Raw genomic sequence first — 19,931 nt, forward strand, 5'->3', positions numbered from 1 at the left:
CTACTCTCTTCATGAAACCATTCTTTTCTACTGCAATCTATTCAAAATGCATTACCTTCCTTTAACGACCACGTAGCCCCTTCTCCTCAAGTCTTTACATTGGCTCTCAATCTGGTTCTGTACAGTTTAAGCATCTACAGCTCACCTACAAAATGCATTCACTCTGCAGCTCCTCATTACGTCTCCCTCCCTGTTCTTCATAGTGAGCTCTATTCATCTGGCAATATGCTCTTATCTGTAGCTTCCTCTTCTTTATTACCTCCTAACTTCACTCTTTCAGTCTTGCTGCACCATTTACCTGGAACAGACTTCTTGAATTAGTGTGGCATGCTCTCTGTGACCATATTCAAATCTGATTTAAAAAAAAAAACCACTCACCTTTTTTTAGTTTACTTTTACATCTTGACCACTTCTCTTACATTCTTCAAGAATATCTTATTTGTCTTGACTAGATTGTAAGCTCTGTAAAGAAGAGACTCTCTCTCTCATTATGTGTCTGTATGGTGTTGCATATACATGATGGCACTTTGATAACAAAAATTCATCATAGCTCTTTTCAGATGCACATCTCTCTAAAACAGTTTTTCTCCATTGTTTAAGGAGTCTGACATTATGACCCTCCCATTAATGTGGTGAAGAATTAAGTGGTAAGTTTTGTTCTCTGCTAACTGTTGTGCCAAGCAGTGTACACTTGAGCCATCAGGCGACAGTTATACCAGGCATTTGAATAAGAGGATGACAATGTGGGTTTATTTAGCCTATTCTGTAGATGTTTAATATGGATACTTCAAGGCACCAGTATTCATGGATCCAACATCTCTTAGCCACAGCCAAAGTCATAGCTTGGAGGCTGACTTATCAGCGACTTCCAATACTGATTATTTCCTCCTCTCTACAATCAGAATGCATCTCAGCCAAGAGCTTCTAAACTACACATCTACCCAACCCTTCTTTGGGTCAAGCTGTTCGCCTCAATCAAAGAATAAAGAGATTAACAAAGGAGCAGCATATTTCTCAGCCATGGCTGCTATGGGATACAATCTCCATAGAGGCTGATATTATTGCAAAGGCTACTAAGCTCTGAAAGGGAGCCCAGCCTGACAACCAAACTTCAAAGCAAAGCTGTCAGAACAGCAAGAAGGGAAAAGAAAGAAGTGATACTTGGATATATAAAACTTAGCAGTAATAAAGCTTTTTTTTCTGTAAACAGATACAGAGACTCATTCTGCTAAGTTACCGAACTATAGTACCTTTAAAGACACTATGAGAAACCTGCACTGAGACAGCTTCTGAAGGCAGCACAACAAGATCTGCAGCAGCTGCTCTTCCAGTTCTTAGCGCAATATTGCTCTTTGAGTCTAGGTATCAACAGTTGCAGCTCAGAGTTCAGCGGGCAGGCAAACACATACTATTGTCCCCCATTGTAGGCATAGTCCGCTTTATTGTGCATGATCAGCTTGTTATCCACAAAGTAGAAACTGTCTGAGCGGGTTTCATAAGGATTCTCAACCATCTGGCAGACTGTGGGATAACAAAAGAAAAGCGACAGTAACTGGTTAGAAATCTCAGAAGCATGGAAGTCAGAGAAACAAGCACTCTCGCTCTAGAAGGGCTGAAAGAAGTGCAGTGTGTGTAGGAACAATATGTACCAAAGTACTCAGAGAATATTTGAGGGATATGAGGTACTTACTCAGGTTCTCAGAGAGCTGTGGAAATTCATAGATGTGTTCACATGTGTTCCTACTGTTAGGGATGCAGAAGCCAAAGTCAAAATCAAAGCTTTTTAGCACATGGTCCCGGAAGTAATGTCTTTCAATCATACGAAAACTCGTCACTGGCCTGTCACCCACTGTGAACTCCACTCTGCAAGCAAAAATTCAACACAAACACTTGATGAGACTAGTAGCATAGTAACATAGTAGATGACGGCAGAAAAAGACCTGCATGGTCCATTCAGTCTGCCCAACAAGAAACTCACATGTGCCACATTTTGTGTATACCTTACCTTGATTTGTTCCTGTCTTTTTCAGGGCACAGACCGTATAAGTCTGCCCAGCACTATCCCCGCCCCCCCCCCCAACCACCAGCCCCGCCTCCCACCACCGGCTCTGGCACAGACCCCCATACTCACCCCCATTTGGGAATCTGCTTCCAGAGGCAAGTCTGAGCCTCACACCACTGTGCTAATGAGGTCGTGAGGTGCTTGCTTGCTTTTATTTATATTTTTATAAAAGGCAGGAGAGAGCCAGAACAATTAACAGAGCCTGGTGCCCCCACATCAATCCATATGGCTGAAAAGCAGCCAGTCACGCTGTGCCATTCTATCAAGAAGCACCAGTAGGTTAAACACTCCCATATTATACCTCACAATTAAGAAATCACTTGATACATGAATAAGCTTGCTGTTTCAGGACAAAATTACTCCATCAGGTCTGAAGGACAAACTGAACTTTTCTACTCAGTGTCCTGAAGCCCAGGTAACGTTTTCCCACAATGAACACAGATAGATTGTGGCATTCTTAGAATAACTCACGTGGCTCCCACTGTGCGAAGTTTGAGAAAAGCTGGTGTGAACTGATAACGAACAAAGCGGCCTGCACTGATGTCAAGTTCTCCACTTGCTGTCTCCTCCTCCTCATCCTCTTGGTCTGAAAACAATAGAATATTTGCAACAGAATAAGAAAGGATTTAGGATCTAAACAGTCAGAACTGTGGTTGAGCAGTGCATTCTGGCCACAGAGCCTATAAATGTACCTGAAGTTGAAGGCTTAGCAATCTCAAAAGCACTGTGCCAGTTTCCAGGTCTCGAATCTTGAAACGAGTGAAATCTATATTGTAAATATTATCTTCTGGTTTACATAAATAATCTAGAGAGAAAGAAAAATGCTGAATGAGGTATGTTTGTCTATTCATATCTGCTACATTGACATGTCAACTAGACCAATGGGCAAAAGCTATCAGGAAGCCATCTTCTAGAAACGACTGTATCCAGCAGCAAAACCAAATCCCAAATTTAAGTAATCAAGTAACATTAAGTCAATCAGCTTGTACCACACTAGGTAAGTTATGGATAACATTTTCTGGTTAGCTGTAAAACTTATATAGTAACTCAAACAGAAATATGTATGGTCACCAAGTAGTTTTCAAAACATGCCATGATTTTAATATGTGTGCAAATATTTTTCTGCAAAATGTAGCAATATAGTAGATGACAGGAAATAAAGAAAAAAAACTAACCCATCCAGTCTGCCCAGTTAGTCCTGTCTACACTACAAGGATGGACCTTAGCTGCTAGCCAGAGAAACCTGGCTAAATACAGGATACTGCACTTCATACAAATCAGTCCAATTTAAATACTGTAAAGAATAATAGGAAACATAAGAAAGAATGGAATAGGGAAGCTTCCCAAAAGCTTCAATACTGATCTATGGCAAAAAGATCCAGGCAACACAAGAAGATGGTACAGAAGTGATTTTCAATAAAGCTGAAACAAGCATCACAGCCACATGAGAACGAGGAAGATGCTGCCTATCCCACTGTGCCCTGAAAGATGGAGAGCCAATTAACTACATGAAGCTGGCACAGGTGCTGTGCTTGACCCCAAAACAGAAGATGATGCCAACTACTCCACTGCATCCAGCAGAAACAGAGGTTTTATAGGTACCTAGAAAGAAGATGGCGTTTCTAAACTCTATCAATACTGATAGTATTGCTGAAACTTAGAAATATTAAACTATAACATTTTGATCCAGAAATCATTTTTGCTCTTCAGCTTTCATCTGCTACTCATTCTGTATTTTTGAACCTACAGCAGAACCTACAAATGCACCAATATCTCACTAAGCAGAACTTGTACACTGGTGTACATGAATCGATAATCTTGAAAATTCATTACTGTTAATTCTGTGGGCTTAACAAAGTTTGTCAGGACCTAGGGGCCAACCCCAAAATCTAGAAGCCACACTTGAATGACTGGAATTTTTATATATGCACATTTATAAATTGCACAGCAAGTTATGTATTAAAGTGGTAGACCTGGGGGTATTCTGCACCACTGCGCAATGCAGAATTTGCACAGAATTCTTAACCTCCACAGACTAAGCAGAATTCTTCTGTGTAATCTGCTGCTACAATGCAGTGCAGCACAGATGCTTTGTTTCTGGCTGGCTGGCTGCCTCCCTCCCTCCTTGCACACATACCACTTCAGTGCAGCAAGAGGAAGAGCTGCCCAGCTGCACATTGGGTTGCTTCCGCCTTCTCTGCTGCTTTGGTGCCCGGCAGCTCCTGCTTGCGCTGGAATGGTGTGTATGCAGGGAGGGAGCCCGGGGGGGGGGGGGGTTGCTCCTGGAAACAAGCTGGATGGTGTGGTATATGCCACAGGAGGTAGCAGGGTCTGTATACCATAAGTGGGAGAATGGATGCAGCAAGGTGGAGTGGTTTGTGCCAAGAGAGGGGGAGGGCTGGGTGTTGGAGAAAGGTGGATTTGTGTGCCATGGGGGGGGGGGGGGGGGGGGGGGTTGGAGAAAGGTAGACAGCGTGAGTTGTGTGTGTGTCATGGGTGGGGGAATTGAAAGGTGGATGGTGTGTGTGTGTGTGTGATTGCTGGTGGAGGCTGGAGAAAGGTGGATGGTGTGTGTGTGTGTGTGATTGCTGGTGGAGGCTGGAGAAAGGTGGATGGTGTGTGTGTGTATCTCCTCCCCCCCCAGCTATCACTTTATCCTTCCCCTCACCCTAATCCCCCATTGTCCAGCCTTCAGCTTGTTGCCATCCCCATGGCACATTCACCTCTTTAGTCTGCCCCCAGTCCCCCATGGCACAATTCACTCCTTTTACTCTGCCCCAATTCCCCCCATGGCGCATGATTCACTCCTTAACTCCACTCCAATCCCCCAGTGCACACTCACTTTTTCTCTGGCCCCTTCTCATTTTCAACCACCACAGTGGTTCAGCTCTCACTCTCAATTCCTCTCCCCCACTGAACACCCCCAGGAACGAGGAAGTGTACCATGGCACAGCGTCTCACTTCCTCCTTCGTACCAGCTTAGACCCGACTGTTTATGTGAACTATGGCTCTGGCTCAAATGATCTAATTTCTACATGTCGTTGTTTCATTATTTTGACAGTGTTACAGCTTTATGTTATAGTGTGACTTATTGGCTGATATCCCTGTACTGCCATTCACTGGCTAACAATTTTACATTATCAACTAGACTGGAATATCTCAGACTTCTTAGACAGGAACTTGCTGCACCGAAACGCAGGACTGCGTCGAGTCATGTAGTCATCTTGATATCTTGGCCTTATCAGCCTTTGTGTCTTACATATTTTTAGTATTATCAATAAATTGTTTTTCCCTGGTTGGAATTACATTGGTCTCTGCCAATTGTTTTTCTTTGTTCTTGTGTTGTGCTTTGGGCATCCTTCTTTTTTCACTGGGAAGGCCACAACATAGCCCCAGACTTTCCTACCACCAGCCCCAGCCACTTAAACAGCACACACACGCTTGCTCGCCTCCCACCGGCCATCATGCAGCTCCATGGGCACTCAGGACCTGTGACATCATTCCTCCCTGAAGCCCGGACATCCCAACCCAGCAGCAGCACTAGCACTCTACTGCAAACCAGCCACAACCCCCCAGAGTCTGCCAGCAGCCCAGGTGAGCTCAAATGTTTTTGTTTTCTTAGCACCCCCTGCCACCACTCTTGTCCTACTCCACTAAACCCAGACACTGCATTCTTTTATTTTTTAACCCACTGGCTACATTAAGGTGACCAAAAATGAAGAAAAGGCAACAGCAAAAGCCAGAAGGATGCTTGGGTAAATAGGGAGAGGAATGGCCAGTAGGCAAAAGAAGCTGATAATGCCTCTTTATAAATTTCCAATGAGACCTGTAAATGTGTACAGTTCTGGACACCACACTTTAAAAAAAGATAAACAGGATGGTCCAGAGGGCACCTACTAAAATGATCAGTGGTCTTTGTCAAAGTGTATGAAGAAAGACGTGGAGGGGCATTTTTGAAAGGGACGTCCAAGGAACATAGCTCCCTTACCTTGTGTGCTGAGCCCCCCAAAACCCACTATTCCCAACTGTACACCACTACCATAGATAGCCCTTACGGGTGAAGGGGGGAACCTAGATGTGGGTTTGTGGTGGGTTTTGGAAGGCTCGCTGTTTCCTCCACAAACGTACAGGTAAGGGGGGAGGGGATGGGGCTGGGTCCGCCTGTCTGAAGTGCACTGCAGTACCCACTAAACTGCTCCAGGGACCTGCATATTTCTGTCATGGACCTGAGTATGACATCTGAGGCTGGCACAAAATATTTTTAAAGATGGTTTTTGATGGTGGGAGGGGATTGGTGACCACTGGGGGAGTAAGGGGAGGTCATCCCCGATTCCCTCCAGTGGTCATCTGGTCATTTCAGGTACCAAGGACCAAACACAAAGGAGAGGAAGATATAATAGATGGTATAGATAGGCAGACTGCATAGGCCATATGGTCTTTATTTGCCATCATTTCCTATGTTTCTATGTTACTGTGTTACTGCTTAGTTCTGTTTATTGATATTTGGTATACCACCTTTTATAACATGAACCAAAGCAGTTTACAAACTCCTATCCCCTCCCCCATTATGCTGATTGTACATAAAGGGGCTCATTTTCAAAGCACTTAGACTTATAAAGTTCCATAGGAATCTATGGAACTTTATAAGTCTAAGTGCTATGAAAATGCACCTCTATGTAACTTTGTAAGCCTAACTGCTTTGAAAATAAACCTCAAAATGTACCAATTTGACCACTATTGGAGGAGTGGCCTAGTGGTTAGGGTGGTGGACTTTGGTCCTGGGGAACTGAGAAACTGAGTTCGATTCCCGGCACAGGCAGCTCCTTGTGACTCTGGGCAAGTCACTTAACCCTCCATTGCCTGCCGCATTGAGCCTGCCATGAGTGGGGAAAAAGTGCGGGGTACAAATGTAACAAAAAAAAAAATCAATCTACATGAGCAGTTGGTTGAGTACTAAGCTATGAGCTTTAAGGGACAATGTGAAATTAGGTCTTACCTGCTAATTTTCTTTCCTCTAGACCCTCCAGACCGGTCAAGATGCTTGGGTTATGCATTCCTACCTGCAGAGGGAGACTGAGAAACACTGAGCTTTGAACACTGTATATATAACCTGTGCAGAACCCCAACTAGCCAGTATATCAATAACAAAGCAGAGAAGAAAACCAACCTCACGGATCAAGAAAGGGATCTGGGTGTCGTCGTCGATGATACGCTGAAACCTTCTGCTCAGTGTGCTGCTGCGGCTAGGAAAGCGAATAGAATGTTGGGTGTTATTAGGAAGGGTATGGAGTCCAGGTGTGCGGATGTTATAATGCCGTTGTATCGCTCCATGGTGCGACCGCACCTGGAGTATTGTGTTCAGTACTGGTCTCCGTATCTCAAAAAAGATATAGTAGAATTGGAAAAGGTACAGCGAAGGGCGACGAAAATGATAGTGGGGATGGGACGACTTTCCTATGAAGAGAGGCTGAGAAGGCTAGGGCTTTTCAGCTTGGAGAAGAGACGGCTGAGGGGAGATATGATAGAAGTGTATAAAATAATGAGTGGAATGGATCGGGTGGATGTGAAGCGACTGTTCACGCTATCCAAAAATACTAGGACTAGAGGGCATGAGTTGAAGCTACAGTGTGGTAAATTTAAAACGAATCGGAGAAATTTTTCTTCACCCAACGTGTAATTAGACTCTGGAATTCGTTGCCGGAGAACGTGGTACGGGCGGTTAGCTTGACGGAGTTTAAAAAGGGGTTAGATAGATTCCTAAAGGATAAGTCCATAGACCGCTATTAAATGGACTTGGAAAAATTCCGCATTTTTAGGTATAACTTGTCTGGAATGTTTTTACGTTTGGGGAGCGTGCCAGGTGCCCTTGACCTGGATTGGCCACTGTCGGTGACAGGATGCTGGGCTAGATGGACCTTTGGTCTTTCCCAGTATGGCACTACTTATGTACTTATGTACTCACAGAACCCTGTACGTGGCAACTCAAAACCAAGAATGTTTGTGCTTCCACAGGCTGGCCACAAGCGCAACCAAACCTGTACCAGACTCATACCAGCATCAACACCTGGCAAATGAAGCCTGAATAAACCTAAACAACAATCCTCAGCTGCAGCAAAAAAAAACCAAAAAAACAAAACCAACCAGGCTCAAAAGAACACCTCCTGCCTTACCTATATACAGGGCGGGCTCTTGACCGGTCTGGAGGGTCTAGAGAAAAGAAAATTAGCAGGTAAGACCTAATTTCACCTTCTCAGCGACCTTCCAGACCGGTCAAGACGCTTGGTTCGTACCAAAGCAGTAAACATCCATGGGCGGGACCCCTGAAGGCCAGAGGTCAAAACTGCTGCACCAAAACTTGCCTTTTCCTTTGCACGAACGTCAATCCTATAATGCTTCACAAAGGAATGCAAGGAAGACCAAACTGCCGCCTGACAAATATCCAGCGGAGGGATCATACTATTTTCTGCCCAGGAGGCCGCCACTCCCCTAGTGGAGTGAGCTGTAAAAGCCATAGGCACCTTACGGCCCTTCAGTAAATAGGCAGATGCAATCGCCTCCTTCAACCATCGGGCTATAGTTGCCTTGGAAGCGGCTGCGCCCTTCTTAGCTCTGCCATGGAGAACAAACAACCACTCCTGAGTTCTCTTCAGGTAAAAAAGTAACACCCGCTGAACATCTAGTTTAGCCAAACGACGCTGCTCTGAATCTCCTGCCTTATCCCCCAGGACAGGCAGAGAAATCGTCTGATTCACATGAAAATTGGAAACCACCTTAGGCAAAGAAAGAAGGCACTGGCCTTAAAGAAACCTTTTCTTTGGAAAAAGACAAGAAAGGTGCCCTGCAAGACAAAGCATGAAGCTCCGAAACCCTCCATGCAGACGTAATGGCCACCAAAAACACTGCTTTCAGGGAGAGATCCTTGCAAGTAGCCAAAACCAAACGTTCAAACGGAGGCCGAACCAAAGCATCCAAAACAAGATTCAAATCCCACGGGGGAACCAACTGACGCCGAGGAGGATGAATCAATTTGACCCCCTTCAGAAAACGGACCACATCAGGTGTAGAAGCCAAGGACTTCCCCTGAATCCTCCCCCGGAAACAGGACAAGGCCGCAACCTGCACCTTCAAGGTAGACAGGGCCAAACCCCTGTCCAAACCATCCTGCAAAAAATCCAACACTTCCACGACTGAAGTACGAAAAGGGAAATATGCCCGATCTTGACACCAGTGCTCGAAAAGCCTCCAGACCCGAACATACGCCAGAGAAGTGGACTGCTTGCGCGACTTTAACATCGTAGCGATTACCCTAGAAGAAAACCCTTTCTTCCTCAACCTGTTCCTTTCAAGAGCCAAGCCATAAGCGAAAACGGAGACAGGTCTGGCATTATGATCGGACCCTGACACAATAATACTGCCTCTGTCAATGGAATCGGATCCGCTTCCGCGACGCACCAGATCTCCATACCACAGACGACGCGGCCAATTCGGAGCTACCAAAATCACCAGACCTGAGTGACGCTCGATGTACTGAACTACTCGACCTAGAGGCCACGGCGGAAAACCATACAGCAACTCCTGAGGCCATGGCAGAAGCGCGTCAATCCCCTCCGCCCAAGGATCTCTTCTTCGACTGAAAAACCGTTGTACTTGCATATTGGTTGCCATCACCATGAGATCCATCACTGGAAGGCCCCATTCCAACACAAAGCGAGAGAAAACCAACCGATGCAGAGCCCACTCTCTGGGATCCAGAATATGTCTGCTCAGATAATCCGCGTCCACGTTGTCCACTCCGGCCACATGTCCCGCCGAAAGAGCCTGAAGATGAAGTTCTGCCCAGCGAAACAACTCCTCTGCAGCCACCTCCTCTGCAGCCGCCTGACTTTTTTGTGCCCCCTTGCCGGTTGACATAGGCCACGACCGTGGCGTTATCGCAGAGCACTCTGACTGCCTTGCCGAGAAGCAGATCCTGGAAGAACTGAAGAACCAAGCGAATGGCCCGGGTCTCCAACCAATTGATGAACCACTGCGCTTCCTCCCGAGACCACCGGCCTTGGGCTACCTGACCGAGACAATGAGCTCCCCAGCCTCCCAAGCTGGCATCTGTGGTGAGAGCTATCCATTCCAGGGATTCCAAAGGCATCCCTTTTTCCAGGTTGAATGAGGAAGTCCAGTCAACGGCAAGTGCACCTCCAAATCCTGCATTTGAGGAGACCAACAGCTCAGAAGAACTGACTGCAACTGTCGCATGTGTGCCCTGGCCCAAGGAACTACCTCTATGGCTGCCGTCATCATCCCCAGTACTTGAAGGTAAGCATGGGTCGTCGGCGTTCGCTCCACAAGAAGCTCCCGAATCTGATCCTGCAACTTGAGTATCCGAAGTGGCGGTAAACACACCCGGTCCTTTACTGTATCGAAAAGGACCCCCAGATACTCCAGAGACTGCGACGGACTGAGAAGACTTGGCCAGATTCACCGCCCAACCAAGGGACTCCAAGAAATTCACCACTCGAGCAGTAGCTGCTTCGCTCTCTGTCCTTGACTTGGCCCGAATCAACCAATCGTCGAGATAAGGGTGCACTAAAATGCCCTGCTTCCGCAACGCCGCCACCACCACTACCATAACCTTGGAAAAAGTGCGGGGAGCTGTCGCAAGACCGAAAGGCAGCACACAAAACTGAAAATGCCTCCCTAAGACAGCAAAATGAAGAAAACGCTGATGAGACACTCGAATGGGAATATGCTGATAAGCTTCTGTCAGATCCAGCAAAGTGAGGAACTCCCCACTCCGAACTGCCACAATGACTGAACGTAACGTTTCCATTCAAAAGGAGGGGACCTTTAGAGCTTAACTGACCCTTTTGAGACCTAAAATAGGCCGAAAGGATCCCTCCTTATTTGGCACCACAAAATAAATCGAATAGCAACCTGTTCCTTGCTGCCCAGGGGGGACGGGAACAACTGCTCCTAGATTGACCAAACGAAGCAACGTGTCCCGTACTGCTGCCACCTTGATACAAGAACAACACGGGGACTCCAGAAAGAACTCGGGGAGCGAACATTCGAACTCCAGTGCATACCCGTCTCGAACAACCTCAAGAACCCACTGGTCTGATGTGATCTGGGCCCATCTCTGGTAAAACTGTCTCAGCCGAGCGCCTACTCACACCAGAGGCTATGCCCACACACCTTCATTGGGGGTTGCGCCCCAAACTAGAACCCCCAAGAAGTCACACCCGCCACGACGGCCCTCTCAAAAGGACTGGGTGCGCTGAAAAAAAAACTACCTCTAGAAGTCCCACTAGATCTACTCGGCCTATAAAGTCGGGTTTCCCGAAAACAACCCCGCGTCGACGCCCCTCTGGCACCTGTTTTGGGACGAAATTCCGGAAGACGAGGAACTTTAGCGTCACTAAGACCACGTACCAGTTTATCCAAATTCTCGCCAAAGAGCATGGAGCCTTTAAAGGGAAGAGTACATAATTTAGACTTGGAGGCCGCATCTGCGACCCAACCTCACAACCATAGAGCCCTACGCACTCCAACTACCAGGGCCATATTCTTGGCTGACGCCCGCAACAAATCATAAAGCACATCGGACAAAAAGGACGCCCCCGTCTCTAACTTAGCTAATTCCTGTACACAAGAGGCCCCGACATCCACCGAATCACCAAGAAGCTTCTTGGACCAGCGAAAACAAGCTCGAGCTACCAAACCCCCACACACAGAAGCCTGGAGGGCCAGAGCTGACAAATCAAAACTACGCTTCAGAAAAGATTCCAACTTCCTATCTTGGGGATCAAGGAGAGCAGCGCCGCCGTCTACAGGAATAGCCGTAGCCTTAGCGACTGCTGTAACCACCGCATCCACTGTAGGAGCCTTAAGAGAGTCCTTATCCTCCTGAGGAAGAGGATAAAGCCTCGCCATTGCCCGAGTCACCTTACACGGAGAACACCCACTCCTGAGAAATCATCTCCCGGAGATCCTTATTCATGGGAAAGGACCGTGCCTTATGCTAAATACCCTTGACCAAAGGGTCCACCTGCTTCACCTCTTCCACGGGAATCTCTGCCTGCTCAAACTTAAGCGTAGAGGTTACCTGATCTATAAGCTCCACAAGCTCATCTCTATGAAATATTCGGACCACTGAGGGATCCTCCCCAGGGATCATGCAATCCTGCTCCTGAGAGCACTCAAAAATATCGGCCTCCCCAATCTCACTGATAGATCCCTCAGAGTCGGTAGGGGAATTACACTCCACCTCATCTGCCCACTCTAGACGGGGTCTTTTAGGTAGAAGGGGACTGCCCCCTCCCCCTGTAGGATCCAACTGGGGGGGGGGGGGGGAGGGTCCCGATTTCCATGCCTGATAGAGCGTCCAAACAAAATCTGGGCGAAAACCAACCCCCCCCCTTCATTTTTCAACGGCTGACTAAGGAAGGGAGACGCTGGCCCAAATACAGCAGACTCCACAGGGCGGGAAGAATTCAAAATGGAGGCTATTCCCGCCGACGAGGGACCCGCCGCCGATGCTACCGCCAGCGTGCCCGATGCCACAGTAGCCGCCGACGCCACTGGGACCTCCGCTGTTAACTCCAGGGGAGCTGCGGACACCTGCTTACAGGAGGGAAAGACGAAAACCCTGCACTAAATCGTAGAACTCCCTCCCAGCAAAAACAACAGCATTGGTCCTCCAGCCAGCACAAAAAAGACACCCAGCTAAAACGGAGAATTATTTATTTAAGTTTGTTGGGGTTTTTTTTTACTAAAATGGAGCCTCACAGCTGCTGATTGTAAAGGCACTCAAGGCTCCCGTCCTGACACAGGAGCCAAGGCACAAAGCTGCCAATACCGGAGAGAGCAGCACAGGGGGAGGGACCCGACTAAGCAGGTTTGACACCCCAAGGGGGAAGACTGGGCCCCACTGGACCCACACCCCCGAAGCACTTTTTTTTTAAACCACACACAGGATTCTGAACCAACTAACAGCAAATATTCCCAAATTATATATATTTTTTTTCAAGACCTCACCAGACTAGTAAGACTGCACAGGCTGTATATCTACCTCTGCTGGAGACTGAGAAAATACTGGCTAGCTGGGGTTATATATACAGTATTTCTCAGTCTCCCTCTGCTGGTAGGAGTGCATAACCCAAGCGTCTTGACCAGTCTGGAGGGTCGCTGAGGAAAGTGTGAATATATCCTGCACATATCATCATCAATTTCTTCTATTTGTAATAAGATTTACATCCTTAGCCTCCATTAGCAACAGTATGAAAGGCTCCTTTCCAGTTCTAGTATTTTAAGCACACCACTCAAATATCCCATTATCTGAAGAGAAGTTTTTAAAAAGGTACACAGGGGGGAGGCGAACCAAGCAAGAAGATAGATCGCCAGTGGGGGAGGGAAGGGAGATATACCAGACCATAGGCAGGAGGATGGGTGTAGACCAAGCTGGTCCAACCTTTTCCTATAAGGGGGCCACTTTGTAACATTCAGAGGGCAAAAACACGAGTGCTCTTTCTGAGAATCATACACTCTGTAAGAACACACAAAGCAAAATTGGAATTACATATTATTTATTAGTTTACTCATAAAAATACATACCACAAATTAAGTGCCAAAAAACATCTAAATAATATATACAGGAAATATATACAAGTATGTCAACACTTGGCTCCCAGACAGGCCTAGCTATTGTAAAGGATTTTAAAGATTGCATTAAATTCTGTCTGAGTGACTGACAGAGTGCACTCTGGGTCTGTATTTTTGATTACAAGTAATTCTGTTTGTGTGAAAATGATTTGTAATGTGGAAGAAGATAAGACACAGTTCTAATTAATTTGGTATGTGAAGGGGGAGGTGGAGCATGTTTCGAGTTCAGGCTGGCCACCTGGCCAGAGAAACATGTGACCACATTCTCACATGAACCAAGCATTCTGTAATTTTCCTTAACTCTGAAAATGAGTTCTAAGCCTAATAAAAAAGGGGGGAGCCTCTTATAGCGAAATGAGAAGCACATTTATGGGCAGATGTGCCGCATAGGAACCTAAATGCCTGGTTATGAGACTCTGGCTTTGCTGAAAAAGAGGCTTCTCTCAGCTGATGTAAAAAGCCTGGGTGATGTGTGACCAATGATGTATGTATATTATGATGTATAGTTTATTATTGCTTCTTCTCCTGGTCAAGAGACTCCTGGCTTTGCTTGGATGTAGTAATGCGTGACCAGTGATATAATGATTGTTTCTTTGACAATAATGACTTATACACTCTCCATTTAAAGTGAACTTCTAATAAAAGTCTCATTTACCTAATACGAATCCAAAAGAATCCACAGTAATTATTGAGTAGTCTGTGTCAGTGAGGCAGGCTGTAAAACCAGGTCAGTACAGCTACCTAGTCCAGAATCTTCCTGAACCCCCAAGAAGCCACGCTCTGCATACAGTACAATATCAGGAAAACAGAAAGCGATGCATGGCACAAATAAAAGATTTCAGGATTCTGCATTGGCTTTGCAAGAACAAGCCAAAAGACAATCATACACTGAATTTTCTTTTGACTGCAACTTGCTTTTAATACAGAGAAAAGTAAAAAAATATATATATATATTTTACATGTTTGACAAAATGTTCCCACTCCCTCCTGCTACCCTACCAAAGCTCCACTCTAAATCGTAGCCTCCTATCTGTAAAAACTCTATGACGGCAGATAAGGGCCAAATGGCCCATCCAGACTATCCTTCCTCTGTAACCACTAGTTCCTCCTTTTCCTAAGGGATCCCACGTTCCTGTCCCACGCTTTCTTAAACTCAGACACAGTCCTCGTCTCCACGACCTCCACTGGGAGACCATTCCACGCATCCACCACCCTTTCCGTGAAATAGTATTTCTTAGATTCTTTCTAGGCCTATTTCTTCTTAACTTCATTCTATGTCCTCATTCCAGAGTTTTCCTTCATTTGGAAAAGGCTCACCTCCTGTGCATTAACGTCACTGAGGTATTTAACTGTCTCTATCATATCCCCTCTCTCCCAGTGTATACATGTTGAGGTCCATAAGCCTGTCCCCATATGTTTATGACAGAGACCATTTACCAATTTGGTAGCCACCGTCTGGACTGACTCCATCCTGTTTATATCCTTTCGCAGGTGTGGTCTCCAGAACTGCACACAGTACTCCAAAAGGGGCCTCACTAGAGACTTCTACAAGGGTACTACCACCTCCTTTTTCCGGCTGGTCATCCCTCTCCTTATGCACCTAAGCATCCTTCTGGCTTTGACCGTCACCTTTTTTACCTACTTAGCCACCTTAAGGTCTTTGGACACAACCACCCCCAAGTCACAGTCTTCTTCTGTACCCAGAAGCAGTTCAACCCCAATACTGTACCATTTCCTTGGATTATTGTAACCCAAGGGCATGACCCTACATTTCTTAGCATTAAATTTTTTCAGAGCAGTCTTCAAGCTTTGCTAGATCCTTCCTCATGCCATTCACACCCTCCGAGGTGTCCACCCTATTACAGAGTTTGGTATGACCCATAAAGAGACAAACCTTACCAGACAGCCCTTCCGCAATATCACTCACAAAGATGTTAAAAGGGGCCGGCCCGAGGACCGATCCCTGTGGCACACCATCATTTCTATCTACACACAGCAATCATCCTACCTTCTACCCTTTCCGCTCATGCATACCCTCTCAACAGACATTTTGAAACTGTTGGGTACAGCAAACCACCCTAATATACTTAATGTTCTCCTAAAATGTTCTGGACATTATTATGTGCCTTAGGAGAGACACCAGATGACATCCCTAGATCTAAAGAAATCTTTTTTTTTTCTGTTTGGGTGTACCCCATGCTGTCTGTTTCTGTTAGCAATGCCACATACAACAACTGCTGAAATCTCATTTTAAGTTTGTTTTGTTTGTCTCCCAAGCCAATACCCTACAAGACACCGGCCTCACCCTGTACCAGAACCACTCACCTTCAATGGAGACTTGCTTCCCTGCCATCAGTGGACCAAAAAGCCCCCAATAGGATCCACTTCTCTGCCACGATTGGATTTTCACTATGAAGTTAACATAGTAACATAGTAGATGAAGGCAGAAAAAGACCTGCACGGTCCATCCAGTCTGCCCAAGAAGATAAACTCATGTGTATACCTTACCTTGATTTGTACCTGTCTTTTTCAGGGCACAGACCGTATAAGTCTGGCCAGCACTATCCCCTCCTCCCAACCACCAGCCCCGGCACAGACCGTATAAGTCTGCCCAGCACTATTCCCCGCCTCCCAACCACCAGTCTTCACCTCCCCACCACCAACCTCTCTTCCCCCCACCGGCTCCACAGAACACTAGAATAGAAGCTGAGGCTATTCCCGTATCAGCTCTCATGAGACTTAATTCCATGAGACCAACCTCAACCTTGTGGTAAAACCAGTAACGGCAAAGAAGCGGATCCTTTCGGGAAACTTCATCCAGAGCTTCTGCAGGCCAAGAAAATTAGGTTGACAGGCTGAGTTCTCGCCTACGGGCCAGACAAGCCCAGTATAGACAGAAAATTTTGTGTCCATCCACTCTGGGTTCAGGTCCACCCAAAACTGGCTGTTTGGCTATGCCACTGATGGCCAAGATCACAAAGCATATCACTGGGATTTTTAACCATTAGACTGGTGGTTGTCATACCTGGTCCTGGAGGCACCCCAGCCAATCAAGTTTTCAGGATATCCACAACGAATATTCAGGAGAGATTTGCATGCAAATACCTCTCGTGGATATCTTGAAAATCTGACTGGCTGGGGAGCCTCCAGGACCAATGGAGGCCACTAGCTCCCGCATTTACCAGCACAGAATGATCAGAGGGGTCTAGTGCAGCAAACAACGAGCGCACCAGGAAATACCACAGAGTTCATTTAAATGATCTCTACGGTATTCTGCCCTTATGATCAGAGCACTGCATAGGCTGAATACCGCCTTAATCCTACGCTTGTACTGAGGGAGCTGTGGTGAAATAGAGGGGTTTGGAGATCCAGGCTTTTTTTTTTTTTTTATAGTTCAGACCTGTCAAACAACTTCTACGGAAGGCCTCCGGCTTGGCCATATGCCCTGGCACAATCCTCCCACAGTATCCCAATGATCAAAACTAATAGCGCACATAAATTTGATTGCTATTAGTTTTGATCATTGGGGTGTTGAGATTTCTCAGGAAATCTCATCTACCCCAACTTGACATTTCGTCCTTTAGATTGTAAGCTCTTCTGAGCAGGGACCGTCCTTATTCGTTAATTTGTACAGCACTGCGTAACCCTAGTAGCGCTCTAGAAATGTTAAGTAGTAGTAGTGTTGTCTCCCCATGCTATTTTGGCACTAATTTTACAACGTTGTTCAGAACAGTGCAAGGAAACTGGTCACTGGGGACGGGTTTGGGAATCACTGCATTGGGCTGTGGAATAGAAAATCTAACAAATAAGTAACAGTATGAGCTGTTGATCAAAGATAGGTAAACTAATACAAAACAACTGAACAGCCGCCAAATTCAATCCCAAAAGGTCATAAAAAAAGCATACAATACTTGAAAGCATGAAGATTACCCTCAGAAACCAAGGTATTGACCAAGGTCTGACCAACAAGACCTGTTATCTATATAAGATTTTGGTGTCCGTGGTCTGATCTCTTTCATTGGGTAAGGAAATTAATCTCACATGCTTACAATCAAAACTTTCTCATAGTGCAAACGTTATCACTGAGAATCAAATATTTCCAAAAGCACAGCTAGAGCATAAAATAATTTAGCTTTTCTCAGCTGGCTTAGTCACCCCTCATTCCACTAGGAAACGCCAGCAATCATGATAGTGGATTCCTGTCAGCGAGATGAATGCCCCTGCATAAGTTTGTTTAAACTGGGTTGTTCCTGATGAAGCCCAGAAGCGGGTGAAACGATAAGGGCCCTGTTGAACACAATTAAGCAGTTGGAATGAGGGGTGACTAAGCCAGCTGAGAAAAGCTAAGTTATTTTATGCTATAGCTGTGCTCTTGGAAATATTTGATTCTCAGTGATAATGTTTGCACGAATAGAAAATCTACCATGATCTCCCAACGCTATGGTAGCAGGTACGAACAGCAGGCCACCCACCTCACATTCCGCAAGACCGCTGAGAATTCCCCATCACCTCCTCCACTATAGTAGTGCCATTGTGGCTATACCGAGCTTTATTGAATCCTCTTCTTATTAATATCTCCACCACCTGCGTATGACTGGCCTATCCTCCCATCTACCGAGAACCGCTCTGTTACAGGTAAGTAACTTTACTCTATCCACTACAATAACAGCAGCAAGAAGATGAGAGAACGGAAACAAGCACATGCAGATGGAGCATAGAAGAAAGGAGAAAGAAAGCGGTGCTGCTTCTCTGCGAACTGTGATCCAGACTTGGCCTAGCTACTTACTCTCCGTGACCCGGGCCAGCCCCAGGACGTGTTCTGGGCTCAGATTGTCCAGAGCCAGAAGTTCCTGCTCCGTGAGCGGGAGGCGTCGGCGCTGCTCTGGACCGGAACCTCCGCCTTCGCCGGCTGGGTTGCGTCGGGATTTGAGCCGCTTGAGCACGCTGCCTCCCGGCTTTTTCTTATCGTCCCTGGCCGCCAGTGCCTGTGATGCCTTCGGTTTGGGGCCGCTCATCGCTCTCCAAGATGGCGCCGCCACCCGCGCGCCGTAACTATGGAGAGGGCAGCGCCAGGTCAGAGAGGGCAGCGGCCCTGTTACCTAGGAACGCAAAAGAGTGGAGGCCTAGCGATTCTACCAAGGCGGTTAGATAAAACAGGAGACAGGCTGACGTCAAAAAGTTGAACAGCAAAAGAAGGAGTAGGATGATCATCTGGCCATTTCAATAACCCAGGAGACGTACGGAGTCAAGCCAATTAGGGTAGTTTCTGTTTCCCCTTCTCCGCGCAGCCGTCATCATCACCATATGCACAAAGCATGCATAGCCACCAAGTTCATACAAGTTAAATATGTCAGTGGAAAATAAATCTGTTGGCTCAGGCTGAATATGCCAGGACTGTTTCATTATTGCTACCACACATTACATATTATGGATATTTGCCTTAAACTTTGTTTTAATTTGTTTATCCAGACCTTACGTGCACATGATTTTGCTTTTTAAACCTAAAGATGAATCCTAAGGGTGACTGAACAATTAGGTATAAAACTATGGTGTTTCTGACTTTACTTGTTTTGGAGTGCTTTGGGTCCTGCTGATCTGTATATCTGTTGTCTGGAATTTTGGAAGATGGAAATGAGAAAATAAAAATTACGTTTTGGATGTACTCTGTAGAAGTTGTTTACTTTTTTAGTGTGATAAGTACATAACTATTGCCACAATGGACAGACCAAAGGTTCCACCAAACCCAGAATCCTTTTTTCCAACAGTGGCCAATCCAGGCCACAAATACCTGGCAAGATCCTGAAAAAGATCAATACATTTTATGCCGCTTATCCAGAAATAGCAGTGGAAATCCCCAAGTCAATTTAATAATAGTCTATGGACTTTTCCTTTAGGAAGCAGTCAGCCCCTTTTTAAACCCTGCTAAGCTAACTGCTTTTACCACATTCTCTGGCAACGAATTCCAGAGTTTAATTACATGTTGAGTGAAGAAAAATTAGAGTCATTTATTTATTTTGTTTTCATTCACATACTCATTTGGGACCAGTACACATTGATTAATGCCCTACATATTGGTATTGAGAATGGTGAGATTGCCCTTGCCATCTCACTAGATCTCAGTTCAGTGTTTGATCTGGTAAACCATGACCTGTTTATTGCTGGACTTGCTTCCTTGGAAATCTCTGGCATGGTATTCGTCGGTTTCAGTCGATTC

General features: G+C 46.0%; 1 protein-coding gene across 1 annotated transcript; it reads right to left on the minus strand.

The window, feature by feature from the left end:
* Positions 1-364: 364 nt before the first annotated feature.
* Positions 365-18,936, minus strand: UNC119B (unc-119 lipid binding chaperone B). The gene is given in 6 exon segments (XM_030217774.1): positions 365-1,521; positions 1,691-1,863; positions 2,534-2,648; positions 2,755-2,784; positions 2,787-2,867; positions 18,504-18,936. Coding segments are annotated over 6 exon segments (741 nt in total). The 5' UTR covers positions 18,733-18,936; the 3' UTR covers positions 365-1,408.
* Positions 18,937-19,931: the final 995 nt, after the last annotated feature.

The sequence above is a fragment of the Microcaecilia unicolor genome, chromosome 11 (assembly GCF_901765095.1).
Source record: "Microcaecilia unicolor chromosome 11, aMicUni1.1, whole genome shotgun sequence".
In the NCBI taxonomy this organism is placed as follows: Eukaryota; Metazoa; Chordata; class Amphibia; order Gymnophiona; family Siphonopidae; genus Microcaecilia; species Microcaecilia unicolor.